Source organism: Patagioenas fasciata, chromosome 3 (assembly GCF_037038585.1).
Source record: "Patagioenas fasciata isolate bPatFas1 chromosome 3, bPatFas1.hap1, whole genome shotgun sequence".
In the NCBI taxonomy this organism is placed as follows: Eukaryota; Metazoa; Chordata; class Aves; order Columbiformes; family Columbidae; genus Patagioenas; species Patagioenas fasciata.
Window position 1 is genome coordinate 89,740,078 of NC_092522.1, and position 18,036 is coordinate 89,758,113.

Consider the following 18,036-nt stretch of genomic DNA (forward strand, 5'->3'; position numbering starts at 1 on the left):
AGTCCTCATATATTGCTCTTATCACCTTCGTTCAGAATCACCTTCGTAATGAACATACAGGTAACGATAGTTCACATCCCATACAAATAATCAATGCAAAATGTTATTGACATTCAATGTAGTATTTAATTCAATTTTTGTATCTCCTGTCTTTTTCCTTACAACAGAAGATATATAGACTTTGTAAAAGTAACCCAAGTGGTCATACATAATCTTGGCCCATTTTTATGGCTAACAAACTTAGCAGCAGCACCTCAGCCATGAAGATAAGCAGGATCCCAGCATTGCCATTCATTATAAATTTACAGTGTTTTCATTTTGTCTCCATCACCAGAAAGTGGCTTGAAGAGCAGCTTTCCTGGCTGAGAAGTCCTCTGCAGAGGGGAGGCTGCTGTGGTGGCCACAGCCTTTGGTGTCAGGGGCTGGAAGCAGAACCTGAGAGTGCTCCAGCTCAGCTTTCCTTGCCAGGAGAGCAGCTCCTGGTGGTCTTAGGAACAAGCCATGTTATGTAGGCTTCCTCTTCCTCCCCTGCAAGCACAGCTGTGTAACATAAAACAGAAGAAAGCATTTGGCATCCATCTTTTTTTTATGGCTGGTTATGAGGATTGTTTGGTAGAGTACCAAGGGAAACAGAGAGTGCGGTCTGACTTGTCTCTTCTGCCATTTTTGGTCTTTGCCAATTTGGCATTAGCCAGAGGAAGACTTAATTTCATCTCGGGAAGAAACAAGCTGGCTCTTGGATACCGTGGGGTGGAAGTGTGTCAGCCCGACAGTTGTTGTTCCCAAAGCCATGCCTCGGAGGAACCATTTTTAGATATTTTTTTTTTTAATTTAGAATTGAGGTAGAAGGAAGTAAATGATCTCAGCTCTCAGAACAAGTCATAAAAATGACTAAATAACTAAAAATGACAAATTTGTATGGTCTAAACATTAAGTGGACTAAGAACAAGGTGTCCTGTATTTCTGATGATTGAAAAGTCATAATTAAAAGCACGTAACAAACTTTTTAGTTCTAAGGACATATATTTTTGAAATGTTCAGGTGGATTTACTTCAAAAAGTGAGTTTCTAAGGGGCACTCTAACTTCAAAATGTTTTCTTAAATTTTACTAAGGGTTACCTTTTATTTTGGAAGAAGTAAACATTCATGAAAATCAGATGACCCTACTTATAAACCACATATTCAAACCCAGCCTTCAACACTCAATTGATGTCTGTTAAGGAGAGATCTACCCAGTACCAGGCATCTCGCTACTTCTGCTGTTTTATTTCCTTAGATACATGTATTTGAAACGTAATTGTGTGTGCCTGCAATATGAATACCTGTTCTGAGCATCTTCTTGAGTTTAATGTAGAGATTACCACTATTTGAGCTTTAAACTTCACATTGCTTGTGGGAAGGTAGACTTGTGAATAACAAAAGTGCATCCTTCAGGGGAGCTGCACGCTGGGCCAAGAGCTTTTGGAGGGCTGGTCACGCCTATTTCACACTTTTTTTAAAGGAAAAATCAGTAGCAATGTGAATCCTCCTTTCAAAAGCAACCAGGTGGCTTGTAGACACCTGCAGTTAGGGCTGTGGTGATCAGGAACAGAATTGTAGGATCCAGCAGATCTCCTTGCGAATTCTTGCAGGCTTCTCAGAATCACTTATGGCCGCATCTTCCGTTTCCTTGGGTCAGTAAATGGCAGCCACTGTCTGGAGAAGGAAGAGTTCGGTTCTTATTCCTAGAACTGAACAAGAGGGACATCTGGATTTTTTCCACTTTCAATACCTAATCATTAGTAGCTGATACAGTTTTTTCAGTCCTGATGAAATCAATGCTGTCTGCTATCCTTTCTTCAGAATCTCCTCTAAAAGAACACATTGAGCACAACTTTTCTGATGGCATCATCTACCTCACTACCATATTCTCTTCACAGGATGTCTTTATAGTTTCTGGTGAAAACTGATGTACTTTCACAGTTTTTTTCCTGATATTTAATGGATCCAAGTTCCATGCAGGAATAAGGAGTTTGAGTCTTTTTTTGGTCCACCTTGTGCCTGTGCTTCGGTGACAATTTTCATTTGTGGAAAATACAAGCATGTTACCTGAAGTCAGTAACCCGTGAAAGAAGGGCTTCCCCCTCCAGTAGGCTTTGTGGACAGAAGGAGTAACTGGTCTTTGGATCAGAGAAGCAAGATACCAATTCCTGGTGATCAAATCCAACTTTATTCAGTGTGACAGAAGCTGATAGCTAGACTTGGCAGCACTGCAGGGTTGTTTACAGATTTGGGTGCTACAATTTAAGAAAGATGAGAAACAAATGGGGAAAGTCCAAAGGAGAGAAATGAGTGAGAAGTGTTTTAGAAAGCGTAACTCTGGAAGAGTGCGAGAATTGGGATTGTTCCAGATAAGAAAAGCAGGTTGAGACACAGTCTTCAAGTATAATGCACATTTTGTTGCAAAGAGAAAAATAGATAGATAAGACAAGAGACCAAAATAGAAGAAGAAGAAGAAAAAGCATTTAAATTTGAAATTTTCAACAAAAAAGTATATTGAAACACTAGAATAGCTTTCTGAGGAGATCATAGGAGTATTTGAAAGACGATGTTAGGAATGAGTTAGACAAAGATCTGTGAGAAATCAGAGATATGGTTGATCCTACTGTTATGAACAGACTTCTTGAGATCCCTTTACTGCCCTACTTTTTATTAATAGATGTTTCTCACAATGAGAACCAAAATCCTTCCATTCACAGACAGTCAGGTGTCTCATTCTTTGTGGTTCTGATTTGGAGAAGAAAGGCCTCCCCAGGCTAAATCATAAAACTAAATGTTAGCTTTTTTCCCTGTGTGGCATGACTCAAAGATAGATTTAAAAGGTACTTCTAATGTTTCAGACACTAGTAAGCTGGAACCCCCTTCGCAGTGGACTGGGGTACTGAGGACTTTCAGATGCGGTAGGGCTGTGGGTGTCTTAAATAAGCTGGCCTTACTGAGCTGAAAGTCAGCTCACTTGGCTTCTCTGTAAATGTTCACGCTTTGCTCTTCTACACTGACAACCTCCCCATGAGAAAGAAAGTTTTATTGTAGTCTTGTGTTTTACTGCATTAGAAGTATATCTATTTGAAGAATGAGACCAGTATCTTGATTTTCTGTATCTGGAGTCCTTCAAAATACTTCTGTCTGGGCTCTATCACCTTTTCCTTCTGAAATAGGTAATAAGCAGATTATTTTGTAATAGTTCAAATGCCCCAGCCATTATGGCCGTCCAGTAGAATCAATCAATCACGTTTTACTAAATGTTACTCTGAAGATATTCCCATATACATTTAAGCTTTATGAGAACAAAGAAGAGCAAACTCCAGTTCCAATGAACTTTTTGGTACTGCCCTAAGGACTTGTATCTTTTAGCTGAAAGATGCTGCATAATTGTTTAAAATTTAATATTTAATGCTTTGTAATTGTTTCCAGAATAACCATATATATTCTTTTTTTTTTTTTTTTTATTTCAGGAACTGCATCTGTGGCTGTTGCAGGTCTCCTTGCAGCTCTGCGTATCACCAAGAACAGGTTATCAGATCACACAGTGTTGTTCCAGGGAGCTGGAGAGGTATGTATTTTTATATATCAGGAAAAATTGTACTGTGAAGAATTTTCTTAATATTTAATCAAGTTATATGTATCTAGTTAACAAGAAGATTAAATGGGTTCTTAATTCAAATGCAAACTTACAGAAAAATCTCTTTGTTGAGAACTGTTTTTAAAATTTGATGGTTTAGCTCTTCAGCTGTAAATTATTGAACTGATCTCAATATAAATGAACAAAACACTTTGGAAAGATGAGGAAATATATCAGGCCACCAAAGAGAAATGAAACAAAATGTGTTTCTCAGAGTCACTATTATATAGTAAGAAGCAGTGCCTCTTTGATTTTTCCTGACATTAAATAGTTTTTCAGTATTCTGCATGTCAAGCTCATCCATTTCTGAAGATTTTTATGCACCTTATTTTTTGATACTAAATTTTCAGTATAAATTTCTAAGCCACTGACACACAAGAGAAGGTTGTATTTATCTACAGTGTGGCTACCTGTCATCTTTTGTATGAAGTCTACAACCCCATGCAGGCTTCTGAAAAACATTATTCATGGTCGCCAAACCCCACTATAGGTGCAATATACTAATCCAGTTTTGTGTAGTCCATATATCTTTAATTTGATTCAATATCCGGTGCTACTGAGATCAGGTGTGTAGTTTTTTGGAATGACTTGCATCCATGTCTGGCATGTCAGTGGCTTTGTACATCAATACTGCCCATCTCTGAAGTTCCTTACCCTGGTTTTGCTCCATGTTCGACAGACAGGTGAATCCATGGTCTAATGTGTATTTTTTGTTGTTGTTAGTATCGTCAGTGTGCCTGTTGCTGTAAAGAGGTAATGGCAGATATCATCCCTGCTGTGGGAGCTCATTCCTAGTAAAACTACTTACTTCTTAACTATAAAGGGGAATCTCACTTGATTCTCAGTGAAACTGAATAATAGAGAGCCAGAAACAGGATAAACCCTGTAAATATGTATACGAGTTGATAATCAGAAAGAGTGAGTGGTTTGTTGGCTTGTTTCGTTGCCTGTTTTCAATCTGTACCTGAATGACATTTGATCCTTTGGATGAAATATCATAAAATGCAGTAAGAATGATACATGTTTCAGCAAAATACTGATAAGTGAATTTTCCTTGCCCCTGCTTTCACTGGGAGCACAGCCAAGTCTAGAGTTACAAAACACAAGAAGGAGACTTACCTTCTTGATGGACATTTTAAAGAAAGATAAGGGGCAAAAAATCTTTTAGGACTGTGTTTTACTTTCTGTCATGCGGACTGTGGTTTCCTTTAGTTTAATTTACAAAAAAAAAAAAATATGATGAACAAAACAAATCTTCAAAGAAGAAAAAATATTTCATATATTCCGAGATTATTATGTGGAATAAGTGTTTTCGCATTTTTCATTAAACTTTTTTTTATGCTATCCATACTGAAGATGCCATCCTAGGATTTATCTATACTGTAATTTATCTATATGATCTAAGATTTATCTCTACTATTATCTACACTATGGTTTCTAATTACCAAATGGTAGCAACCATTCATTAGTGTTCACTTCATGAAAAAAAAAAATAAATTCAGTTTTATTCTTAAATAAATTAAGAAACTTTTCTAAAATAGTGGGTAAACAAGTGGCCAGGAGATTTCTTTCCTTTCTAGTTTCATATATGACTTTTCTACTCTTTCCTTCAGGCTGCACTGGGGATAGCAAACCTCATTGTTATGGCTATGCAAAAAGAAGGTGTATCGAAAGAGGAAGCTATCAAAAGGATATGGATGGTTGATTCAAAAGGATTAATAGTGAAGGTAATACAATTTTCTCATTCCTTTAAATGTCATGATAATTATTTGCAGTCTGTAGATAAAGGCAAGAACATATTCTTTGTAAAAGCAACTAAAGTAATTTCTTGACAAAGCAAGCTGTTTTCTAGAGTGTATTAGATGAATGACAGACTCCCATGTTACTTCACAGAGCCTGTGAGTTCCCGCACATTTCCATTAGGGATGAGCACATAATGAAGAGAATTTTTCAGCAGTTCATTAAAAATTGTGTAAGGAAAGAAATGTTCAACTTGTGGGTTTAATATTTCCTGTGTTAACGCGGCTATTATTTGTTAGCACAATCTTGCACGAAGATGTATAGATAGGTTATTAGAATAGCATTCAATTTTTTTTTTAGAAGGAACAAAAATATTTTTGAAGAGAATATTTTCCTGGCATTGCACGCATGTCATCCTTCTGCAAAAACAGAAATATTGCCTCCAACAGCTTCTATGCACAGTGATGTAGCTCATGTTGCAGATGTTGTGGTCTGCAGTGCTATCAACACTGGTCAGAATTTGAAGCTGCTGAGAGACTTCATCAGTCACCCTTACCTCATTCCTTCCACGTGCCAAAATAAAGAAACATATGAATTCCATGTGCCAGAATAAAGAAACTGGTGTGTTTTAAAAGGTGGTTACGTATTTAATAGTTTGCGAGCTACTTAAAAGAAACGGGTGTGAGGCCAGTTGGCTTTGGTTTTTCACCTTGCATGTTGGTCAGTGGTGGTTATGGTCACCTTTGTTGGTACTGAATGCTTGTGCAAAGTTCTTAGCAGTCTAATATTTGGGATCTTTTACAGTTTACATACCTTTGCATCAGTAGGATGCATTCTGCAATCAGTACCTGTCTTGGTTTATTGAGCAGCATCACAGCACCTTTCACTCATTCTGTTGAAGGAAAAATAGTAGGATCATAGGCATTGAGATGTGAGAGTATTCCAAAGGTCATCTTGGACATTCCTTGCCAGAAGGCACAAAAGTAGCCTGATCAGATACCCAAGAATTCTGGTCCTTGCTACTATCTAAGACACAGAATTTTTTATGGTGTTTTTTCGTTTATTTGTTTGTTTTAATGAGTGGGTTTTATACTTTTGTTGTTCACCTAATAATATTCAAGTGGTTTTGCGTCCAAACACGGATGACTGAAGGCCTGTGTATCTTCTGTGACTGTTGAAACCTAGAGGTTGCCTGAGAAGAATGGTGTGTTGCATAGTTCCCTCTACTGTAGAGACTGGTATTATCAAATAATACAGTTGAACTACAATCACCTCCTGGTACTGTTAAGGAAACAGTCTGACAGGACCAGAATTATAGGAGGTTCACAGCCCTGAAGCAGTGAAACAGGTCTTGGCTGCATGTCCCTCCAGCCAAGGTGGATAACCAGCCTTTTTCTCTCCTGCTCGTTTCTCCTTCCGGCTTCTTTTACACCTCTCCCTGCTAATTTGCTATTCAGCTGAGAAGCCAGGTTGTTGCTCTTGGTACGTAGAGACACATTCCTTTCACAGTTTCTAAATTTTTAGTGACTCGGTGACTGTATTCTTTCCTCACCGCCTTCTAGTTTCAGTGCTCTCAAGCAGGGCCAAAACCAATCGGCATCTCACACAGCCTCTAAGTTCCTTTCCTCTGCTTATTCTGCTTGTTGGGGATTTAATTTGGGCTTTATCCAAAAATCAGTCCACTGAATTTAATGTCCTGCCCGGAGTATATTTGTGAACTGCTCGTGATAGCCAGACATAACAGCTGTCTGAATTAGATTAGGGCTGAATTTGTGGCCAGATGTTGACGCAAGCAGCGGGAGCTGTCGGTGCACATTTCAGGTCGTTGTTGGTGTTCCTGGAAGACCCGGGAGCACCAGAATTCCCGTCTGGCCGTCCTGGGGGGCTGGAGAATGGGTGGGTGCTGTGGTGTGCTGGAGTGCAGATCCCGCTGGACCTAGGAGCTGGAGATAGTTCAGTGTGAGGCCTGAGCCGGGCATAAGGAAATGTGTCCATGGTGTAGGGCTCTGCAAGTCCTCTCTTGGCTTTCTTCTGCAGCTAAATGTTTGGCCTAAAAAGTGTAAAAAAAAAAAATAAATTAAAACTGCCCACCTTCCCCCCCCAAAAAAAAAAAAAAAAGAAAGAAAGAGAATACAGTGTAAGCCTCCTGAAGCTTGATTTAACTGCTGGGAAGTCATATATATAGCAGGTAAAAAACTAAGCTATTCCTGGTTCCTTTTTTTCTGGCTGTACTTTAGGTCCACTTAGGAAATGATTTTGGCTTTAGCTGATTACAGAGAAGTGCTGCAAGCCTTGAAGGACTTTCCAAATTTTTACAAATGAAATAAGAGAAGTAAAATATTAGGAATATTTGTGAGAAAACTGTATAATGGGAAGGACTCCGCTGTTAGAAACATTGTTATTCCAAAGATAAGATTTGCCAAGCCATGGCATAGATCACCAGTTAACCAACTTTTGCATGTACTATACTGACTTTTATTTCTTAGCACTAAGGAGTTGTATCAACAGAAACCTGTTCAAAAAGAATCCCTTTAAATTTGCTCCACCAAAAAATGCTTGATCAAAAGTTTTACTGGAAGCAGGGAGACCTTTTCAGTCCTAGAAATATTCTCATCTGTTGCTTTAGCAGTATAGTATGAGCAATAACAGAATCTCTGAAGACACAGTGATTACTTTGTCCAGCTACACTAATTTTAACATCATTTGTATTCTATGCTGTCCTTTGATCATTAATTTTGCAATGCAAAATAGATTTAAACATTGTTTATCCTTTCATCTACTTTTCAACTAGTATTTCAACTAGTACAAACAAAAGAAAAATAACCTTGGAACTTTCATTGTCCTGACTGCAAACAGTTTCCATCTTTTTCTTCTTCCCCCGCCCACAAAAGCTGCCACGAAGTCACTTATCAGGCTTTTGTAGATGATTTTTCCTTTGTGGCTTTTTAATTGTAGTTCAAGTGCAGCTGTGTTTTCATTTGCCTGTTAATATTCTTGTTTTTTTCCTTGGGAACCATCTTTTTTCATTAAACCAAGTTTGATGACCAACTTTTCTGCTATGTTGTGGTGAAAGAGCTGGTGATTAAGGCTGTTGGTTATACTGCCTATAGTTGTGTTCTGTACTTCTTCCAGAGACCTTGTAACGTTGTTCATATCGGTTTGGGGTTGTTGTGGGTGTGTTTTGGTTGGTTGGTTTGTTGTTTTTGGTTGGTAGTGGTTGTTTGTTCACTCGTTTCTTTTTAATTTGTTCAGTATGCTTTCACATTTTGAAACTATTTTTTCTCCAAAGGTGGATGAGGAAGGTTTGCAGATCATAAGATCATTGGAATTTTGCAACTTGAACTATATGACTTTTTGAAACAGATATTACTCCTCTTGAAATGCCTGTGTTAAGTATCCCAGTGCATTCAGATAGAAGTTTTAATGGTTAATTAAAAGACACTTTTAAAGTTGCTTTTGCACTCTTGTGAACTTGGAGATTATTCGCAAGCAGTTGGGACTCATCTTTAATTCTGAATTTCTGAATTCTGTCACATTGTCACGTTCCGTCTGATTGATGAATGAATATTTAACTATATGAACACACTGGTGGGTACTGTCTCCCACATTCCTTTTCTTTCCCGTATTCTCAGTGTTCCCATTTTTTTTTTCTGTTAATCACACAAATATATGTAAATCTGCGATACGTGGTGAACACATTTTGTGTCTTCTTTAGAGCTGCCATAGTGTCATGTTTAGCCTGTATTAGTGGCCTAATCACCCATGATCTTCAAAGACCGTAAATTCTTTTGTGTCAAGTAGCTTAGAAAAGGCAGAAAGTGATAAACAGTATTTGGATGTTCATGAGGTTCACCATTGTCTGAGCATTTTAATAATGCAAATGCTTTTTTTTTCTTTCTTCTTTTTTTTTTTTTTTAATCTTTTTTAAGGCAATACTAACAACAGGGGAGGATGATAGCCATGATGGTTCTTGGAACTGCATAGGGATGAATGTCATCCTTAATTTTAAGAAGTATGTCAACATGGAGCAATGTTGTTTTTAGCAGTTTTGTATTCTCTGCTTTCAGGTTCAGCACAATAATACTTACGTCTAATCAAGTGTTTTGCATTTTAAATGTCTATTAGATGCGTGATCTTATCCCCAGTAAGACTTCTCCTGGGTGAAGCCCAAACTGAATGGCAAGCACAAGAACATTAGCTGAGGTCTGATAATTGAAAGCCTCAGAATATCAATCTTTCTAAGATGAGGACTGAAATAGACCCTAAAGCTTACCTGATTTCTGTGGTCCTAATTAATCAGAATGGAGATGCCCAGGTAACCCTGTTGATATTCCTCTACAGTGTTTTCATTTTCCCTCCTGTTTCCTGTACTTGAATATCCCTGGCAAACTGATTTGGAAAAGATCCTTACAACTAATTAACTGGCAATGGATGTGACCCCGATTAAAGTTCGTGGTTTGGTCAAAGCTGGTTACACACATAGTTCAATCTTTGCTTAGAGAATGATGGAAAAGAAAGGAGGACATCTGGGACTGATAGCAGAATTCCAGTGTCATATAGATGTGGTTGCTCCATTTACAGTCAGCAGAGCTCATATAATAAATGAAAGAGCCTTTAGAGCTCACAATCAAGTATCTTAATATTGAACTGAATCCCATTATGATGGAATTTTCAAATTTTTTTAGCAATAATTGCTTAAAAAATGTTTGGATTTCATTCTAGATACTGGTTTGGTATGTTTTATAATGGTTTATAATGTTCGATACTGATTTTAATGTTAACTTGTATATACCACTTAACATTATGTCTATCTTTTCTGCTAACTTCTAATTATTGCTAGCTTTCTTTTTATCAAGTCAATTATTATCTTTACTTTTGTCCTTGATCAGTTCATTTATGGCTAACTGCAACTGGCTAGGACTTTTTGAGCCAAAAAACTGCTTTGTGTCTTAGCAAAGATGCAGAGTCTTGGGTATCTCTGAGGCACCACAATCACTTAAAGCAGTTTCTGCCTTGTTTAACTCCTGTACTCTCCCAGGGAAGCAATACTTGTTTGCTTTGTCAATTAATCTGTGCAGTTTCATCTTGCATTTGTCTTGTTCTATGTGAAGTATAAGTTTTGTGGAAAGGAAACACATTAATTTGTCTTTGATCGCTTGTGGAATTACTCATACTCAATCGGTAATATATGAAAACAAGTGAGGACAAGGCAAAAGGGTGATTAGTGGGGTGTGTTCTAGTAATACCCACATTATTTTCTCTAAAAGAGACGCCACCAAAAATCTGGGTATTAAATTTGTTAGCATGTAACTGTTTCCTCTTTGACACTGTGCACATTAGATGTACTGATGAGATGGTGAACTCATTTGGATGGTTTATTATTTCTTTTGCTCATGCTTTATTATTGAAATGAATTATTGTTTTGCTCCATTTTGTTTTCATTGTTCTGTAGGTTCTTGACTTTCTCTGCGTCTCAGATCTTCTTGAAATAATTGTCTTTCTAAACTTTTTCCTGCCTGTTACCCATGTGTACTTGTTTACATCAAATGTGTATTTTGTATACTTTGCACGGCTTACATAAACAGCCTTAATCTTCTAACAATATGTCTCTAGGTCAACACCAGAATTACATTTCTCACCTAAATTGTTTATTTTACTGCCAACAGATGACATTATCTCCTGGAATTGTGTTTTTTTTCACACAGTTGGCAACAATCTATTTATTGACTCCATGTCCAAGTTGCCTTGTCTGGTTTTAATTTGCTGTCTTCAGGTGCTTTATATGTTAGGTGATGGGCCTGATCAGGAGGCACAGTCACTTCACAATTAGGGACTCCATGTGGGGATTTGAGAGGGACGCATATCTCTGCTTTTTAGTCCCTAAACGAGGCCACACAGGAGTGCCTGTCACCCGCAAGCCCTTGGCTTTCAGTAGCCCCTGACCAGTGAGTCCGTATCCATACCTCCACCTACTTTTTTGGCATTTTGCGACTCCTTGTAAACAATACTCTCCTGGAGTTCTGTCTAGCGAGGGTGATCTGGCTGGTCCCCTCCTTGTGCCCTCTCTGTGCCTCTCCCATCCCTTCCCTTTCCATATTTCTGGAGGTTTCCTCAGAGAGTGCCGACTCCAGTCCCTGCCTAGAGCCCTCTGGTTGGTTCACCAACAAGCTTTAGACCATGGTTGTACTTGTGATGAAAGAGCTAAGCAGCCATGTAGAGATTATCTCCCACCACCTTCTCCCATGACTCTTAACCACATTCTTTTTTCCCCCCGCTTCTTCCTTGGTGCTTTAACTACTGCCTTTTTCTGTTTATTTTGCTCTTAACTCTGCAATAGGGAACTCACGGGGAAAATGCAAGTAAAACGAAAACATTTGCGGTTGGAAATACTCTACTTACTAATGGGCTGCTTTGCTCTTTGGTCTACAGTTCTCATGTCTTTTGTGGTTCTCACGTCTTCAGTATTTGAGAACCTCAGATGAATTTATTAATCTGTGTACTGATCTCCGTTCTCTTGTTTAAATAAGCCACAGTTGACACAGCCCAACGGAGGCAAGTGTTTATATAAATAGATTTGCGACTCCCCAGTTGTGAGATGGGACAAATGCCAGCGCCGCCTCTAATGTGGGACAGTGCAGCCCTCAGGGTGCTGGGGCTGGTTCTCAGCTGCTTCCCAGCTGATGGAAAGAGCAAATTCTGGAGATCTTCCAGCCCTGCCATGAAGCTGCTCTGTTCTCTGGCCCTGCTTCGCAGGGCAGCCCTGGCAGGACCAGCTCAAACAGGCCATGGCATTAGGTTCTGCATTGGTGGGTTTTGTAAGATTTGCCTCCTGTTCTGTAATACGCCATGTAGATGTCTGCTCTGCAGTCTAGCCTTCTGTTTTTACAGCTGTTTTCTATGAATTTTCTCAGGGTTTTATTGATGGGCCATTTTTGTTTGTTATCTGAGCTTCAACTTGGTTCCCTAATATGATGGTGTGAGTAACTTTCTGTGGAAACTGTGATTTTCATTTGCTTGAAGCCCAGTCTCAGTATTCCTTTTGCTTCTTGTGCTGTTGATCAGCCACTAGAACAAACAAACAAATAATTTAAAAAATCCTTAGACTAAGAACTGTTTTCAGTTCAAATCCAAGATAGAATAAGTTCTTCATAAAACCGTTAACTACTGAGTCCTGTTACTTCATTTAGCTCCTTGAATTAAAAAGTCCTGGTGTCCAAGTGACTATATCTTACTACTGGTAATAATAATATATAATACCAACACTCTCATACCCATTAGGGACTATAGCTGGTTTAGGATTGCCAAGATCTTTCATACATAATGTCACCATCAGAGAATGCTGCTATTGTTTCTTCATCTCCGTACTTCATCTGCTGACTTAACACAGTCCACATTGTAACTCATTTGCTAATAAAGAATTTAGCTCGTATTACTTGCCATCTGAGATACCATGGTGTCTTCTAATATAGCAACATATCTGTTTTCAGGTTGCTTTGTTCTCTTTTGTTCAAATTCAAAATATCCCATAGGCTTCTTGATACAAAATGACACTGTGATAAAGCCAGTATTTTTCCCCTGCCTGAATAACTTTTGACATTTTCCTTTCGTCTTGGGACTTAAGATTTATTGGGGTTTTTTGAGTGTTTTTAACATCCTTCAGCATTCTAGTGAAGGTGTGTTGTACAGTTTATCCAGGCAGCCTGAGCAGGCATTAAGGATGCTCTGCTTGTCTTCCTGGTATTTTAGTATTTAGTTGTGTTTTTTTTTTAAATGAGGTAAACTTCTTACAATACCCTTAGTAAATTACCTGTTCTATGAAAGATAAGGAAATAATATAAGAATACATAGCATTGCAAGAAGTTATATAAAATGAAATGTTGGTGCTTTTAATTTTTTTTTTTAATGTGAGAATCCATTTAGGAAGTTAAAGCAAGAAGGAAATGTAGCTTCTTTTCCTAACTTTACCATCCTCCTTCTATTGAAAGACTTTGTGTGTTTGTGTCTCCCGCTCTGAATATCTGCACAGGTGTCACATGGAGCCTGTTAGTTCATCTGTGTATCCAGTGTGAAAGTCTTTCCTTTTGGATCTAGGGAGTGTCACTTGATGGATGAAAGGGGCTTGTTATATATCATAGAAAACACACTAAGACAACTTAAGGCAGCTGCTCTCTGGCTTAGATGAGTCTTCATACTGCTGTTTGAATAGTGGTGCAATAAAATCCTTTGATAGGAACCTCTGGAAAAATTTCTCCCTTGCATGGCAGGTACTGGCGCCCTTCAGTGAAACAGTGAGACTGTACTGAGGCTTGTGTACTGAAAGGGGCATATCTCTAGATTGCTTATTTTTCTGAGCTCTTTTCACTGAATGAACAATTTTTAAATAATGCTAAAAGAGCAAGGCAGTGGACTTAGAATACAAACACAATGTGGCTGAAGATGATGTTTTGACTTAAAAGACTCAGAGTTTCATACACAGAACCCCCGAGCTCATTCAAATATACAGTATTTTAAATTTTGCCTTTTCTTAGAAGAAGAAGAAGAAGGGAAATATGAGTGAGCTGTATGCTGTGTTAGTATCTCAGGATTCTGAAGACACGAGCAGACCAGAGCAGTTTCTGATTTACGCTGCCTTGCCATGATCCTCGGCAGCCCGTTTCCCAGCAGCAGATAGAGCACAGCAACTCATGGAGCCAGGGCTGCAAATGGAAATATCAGAAGTCGGGCTAAGCGCTTCTGGAAGATCTTTTAGTCAGAGCAGCTCTGGACTGACAGGTCTGACCGCTTTGCATCTCTCCAGCTTCAGGAGGGAGACAAGACAGAAAACCACACCAGTCCAGAATTGAGATTTCTGCGTTTTGGCTCCATCCTTTTCCCTCTGTGAGTTCTCATTCTGGCTGCGGGTGCTCAGGGCGGACATCTGGAAGCTCGTACTAAATGGACTGGCAACCCCTTAGTTTGAGGTTGAGCATGGACAAAACTCGATTGTCTCTTCCTTCCTGCAAGTTGCCCTGTTGGCAGGGCCCCGAGGGAAGCGAGCTGTGCCCCTGCTGCTGCCTCGCTACTTTGTGGAGAGCAGAACTTAACAATTTGCCAGTCTGGGGAGAAAAAATACTATCTAGAGCACTGTCCTCTAAACCGTTGGAGTTTTGTAACCGTATCAACTGGCTGATATTGAAATCTCAGACACGGTTTTTAGGGAGATGTTATGTAGCTCCTTTAGGATCACTGGATTAACAAATAATCTATTTAAAATATACATATTTTAAAACCCCTAACTGTAGGATTTCTTTTACAGGCACTTTCCAATCAAAAATCTCTATGTACATAGCTGTTGTTATTTTTGCTAAGCCACAGAATTTAATACTTCATTCTTAGTTAATATACAAGAAAAATATTTACTTGGAGACATGATTCATTCTGACTAATGGGATCAAGGTAATTCAGACCAAAGCTGAACAAAGAAATACATTTAAAATGGTTTCAGGTTTGGTTTTGGGGTTTGATTTTGTTGTTGTTTGCTTTTGTTTGGTTGGTTTGGGGTTTGTTGTTTGTTTTTTAGAATTGTAGAATGTCCTGTGTGAAATTAAGATAGAAGTGAATCTGACCTAAGCTGACACAACTGGCTAGCACTAGTCTCACCAGCCAATGGCCCGCAAAGGGTTGCAGTGGATCACATCCAACTTACTATTTGATTACTCCTTTATAGCTAATTTAATGAGATATCATCATATCTGTCAGTAGGAAATGGAGCTTTGAATTCTTGATCTTGCATCAATAAGCATTTTAACAGCATTGCCATTATCTCAATTTTAAAATGTTGAAGCACCTTTCTGAAAGCCAATCAGCTACTGTACAAAGAAGTAATTCTGTTTCATGCAGGATTCTGGTTATTTGCTTTAATTAAAAATGAAAATAAAAGAATAGCAACATTTTTCTCTACTAAGATGTCAGCCTGACCGCTTGGCTGTTATGCGCTGTGGAAAAAAATTGGAGGTCGCCTTTCCTGACAGATCTGCCCAGATTTGTAGGTGCTGGAGGCACTCAGGGCTACCAGCCTGCCACAGCCAGAAGAATTAGCTGGTCATAGCTCTCTGAGGTGATTTCTTTGTTCTTGGTAGTCCAGGTCAGTTTTCTGGAGGCTGGATTTCAATACCTGGTGGAAAACCAGCTTCCTCAATGGCAACCTCATAAGCTACTAAGGAACCGACTGAAGAAGGAGCGTGAGATGGGATGGTGGCCCATGGCACCATTCTTGGCTCTCCAGGAAACACACCTCCAAGTCAGATTAGAATTAAAAGTGGCTTTTATGGTAGTATTTTGAGTTATTCCTAGCAGCAAGCTTTTGGCCTGGAAGTCGTAAGCATGTTTTTTTTCTTTGATGACTAGAAAGAAAACTTCATATTTTTCCCCTGAAAATGTTAAGGAAAATTCCTGCTCTCAAATGACATGCCTCTAAAGCCTGTGTGTAGACTGTGGGGACATCTGCTGGGATGCTGGGAAATGGCAGGCTCCAAAATGTGCATTGACGGTGGAATGATTCAAGTGTGAATATGCCAAAAAAAAAATGTTAATGTTGTGGCATTCCCTCAAGGCTGAGAATTTCACATTTTACCCGCAAAGGAAACCAGGTGCCTGTATTGCAGTATTTCCATGCTGATCACTCTAGGAGAACTCTTAAGACCCATATAAGCACATGCAGACGTAACCCTTTTAATTTAAAAATTCTGTATTTTGGTCTCATAAGAAAAAAAAATCTGTAGAAGAGGAGAAATCTCTGGAAATTCCTTGTAATCATGGGTGAACCAAGAGGAGCTGATGTCCTCTGAGGCAGACCAGCTCAGTCAGGCTGACCACATCACAGCTTTCCGCAGCTTCATGTGGAGCCCTTGGGATGGAAACACTTTTCTTGCAGCTGGAGATGAAAACTGGCCCTTCCCTCCTGCCTGCTGGCTCTTGCGGTGGCCGTCCGGGGACCAGGAGAGGAGCTTCAGCGATGGGACTGGCACAGCCACACGTTGCCACATCACAGAATCGTGATCTGAAATGTAGCATTGGATTGCTTGTCTTTATTAAAATTAAGCAAAAATTACATTAGAACACTAATTGTGGTTTGAATCCGATTGTATACACGGCCCTAAATTGAGCCAGAATTGTCAAATTAATAGACTTTGGTGGAATTGTAGAATGAATTCTGTTCAAATGCTTTAGTATAGTCCTATTGAACTTGCTAAGATTAAGGAAACTTTCATCTTATCAGTTGGAAAGGATATGGCTGAGGAAACTGATATGTATCTGTTTTGGCTGTTTGATCAAAATTACATTTAATATTCCATTTTCTTCATGTACTTCCCTATATATCTGTACCTGTATCATCTTCATCTTCCTGCTGTCTGAAATTTTAAGACATTTGAGGGGTGGCACCGTCTTCTATGTTTGTGTTTGAAAAGTGCCTTTTTGCAGTGATGTTTTCTAAGGCATGAGTATAAAACAAGGAGTGGAGCTGTGTGCTTTTAAAATGCTTCTGCTGAGATTTTCAGATGCCTATGTAGAGACAGAGGTCCATGTATTTGGACAACTAATATAATTTTCATAAATTCTGGCCCCTTCCTGCCCTGCACTCCATGTTGTTATACATACACTGAGCTCAAATCCTCTTTGCAGCCCCATCAGTGTCAGTGATGTTCTGTTGCCCTGTATTCTGTATCTGTTATATTCCATTTAGAAACCTTGTTGGGCATCGCTGGGTGGAAATTGCACGTATAGATCAGGGTGAAAGTTGTTTCATGGCTGAGTCAATTTTGTTAATGCAAAACTGGTGCACCAGACATCTGGTTAGAATTATTTTTATTCCATCCTTAAGAATTAATTACTTAAATATGAAAAATCTGGTGCAAAATATAGGCTCCTCTATAGTCTATATACTCCCCCTATGCAGTCTCTATACTTCTAGAGAAGAGCAAAGATGAAAACACTGGGAGAAACTATTTTTGTTTTGCTGAGTTACAAATCCCCCCCACCCAGGCACATCTGTACTGTTTGCCATATAAATATATTTAAGCTTTATCATTAGTAACTTTAAGTGTTTGACCAAATGTTAATAGGTAAAACAGCTTTAAGAACTCGTCAAAGAAGAAATTCATGATGCTTTCATATAATTGTTAATACAGTGACGTTGTACAGCTGTTATTAATTTAAAGGAAAAGTATGGAATTGAATTTGCGTACTGTTTAGAGAAATGGATTAGGACTAAATTATCTTAAGCATGTTAGTTGTACACAGTATAACTTTGTCTAATATGGTATTTGGTAATAGACACAAAAGTAGAAATGAAAATAGGACATGTTAAACCAGATACTTTGTAAACTGATTATCCCAGGATATTAAGTTCCATGAAACGTATAATAAATATATTTGTCTTTTTTTCCTTACTCAGGGACGTGCCTCGTTGACACCCGAGAAAGAACATTTTGCCCATGAACATTGTGAAATGAAAAATCTAGAAGATATTGTTAAAGATATAAAACCAACCGTGCTAATAGGTAATTTCTTGTACTTTAAAGCAATGACCTTATTCTTTGTTGCAAAAAAATGGGGATGTGGCTTTGTCTGAAGACACGATCAAGTTCCTCTGAACA

The 18,036-nt window shown here is 38.6% G+C and overlaps 1 protein-coding gene across 1 annotated transcript in view; it reads left to right on the plus strand.

The window, feature by feature from the left end:
- Positions 1 to 18,036, plus strand: part of ME1 (malic enzyme 1) — a 165,938-nt gene that overhangs the window by 135,519 nt on the left and 12,383 nt on the right. Inside the window, exons 8-10 of the mRNA XM_065834243.2 lie at positions 3,495 to 3,592; positions 5,275 to 5,388; positions 17,835 to 17,940. Of these exons, the coding sequence (XP_065690315.1) occupies positions 3,495 to 3,592; positions 5,275 to 5,388; positions 17,835 to 17,940 (318 nt within the window). The remainder of the gene's footprint in view (positions 1 to 3,494; positions 3,593 to 5,274; positions 5,389 to 17,834; positions 17,941 to 18,036) is intronic.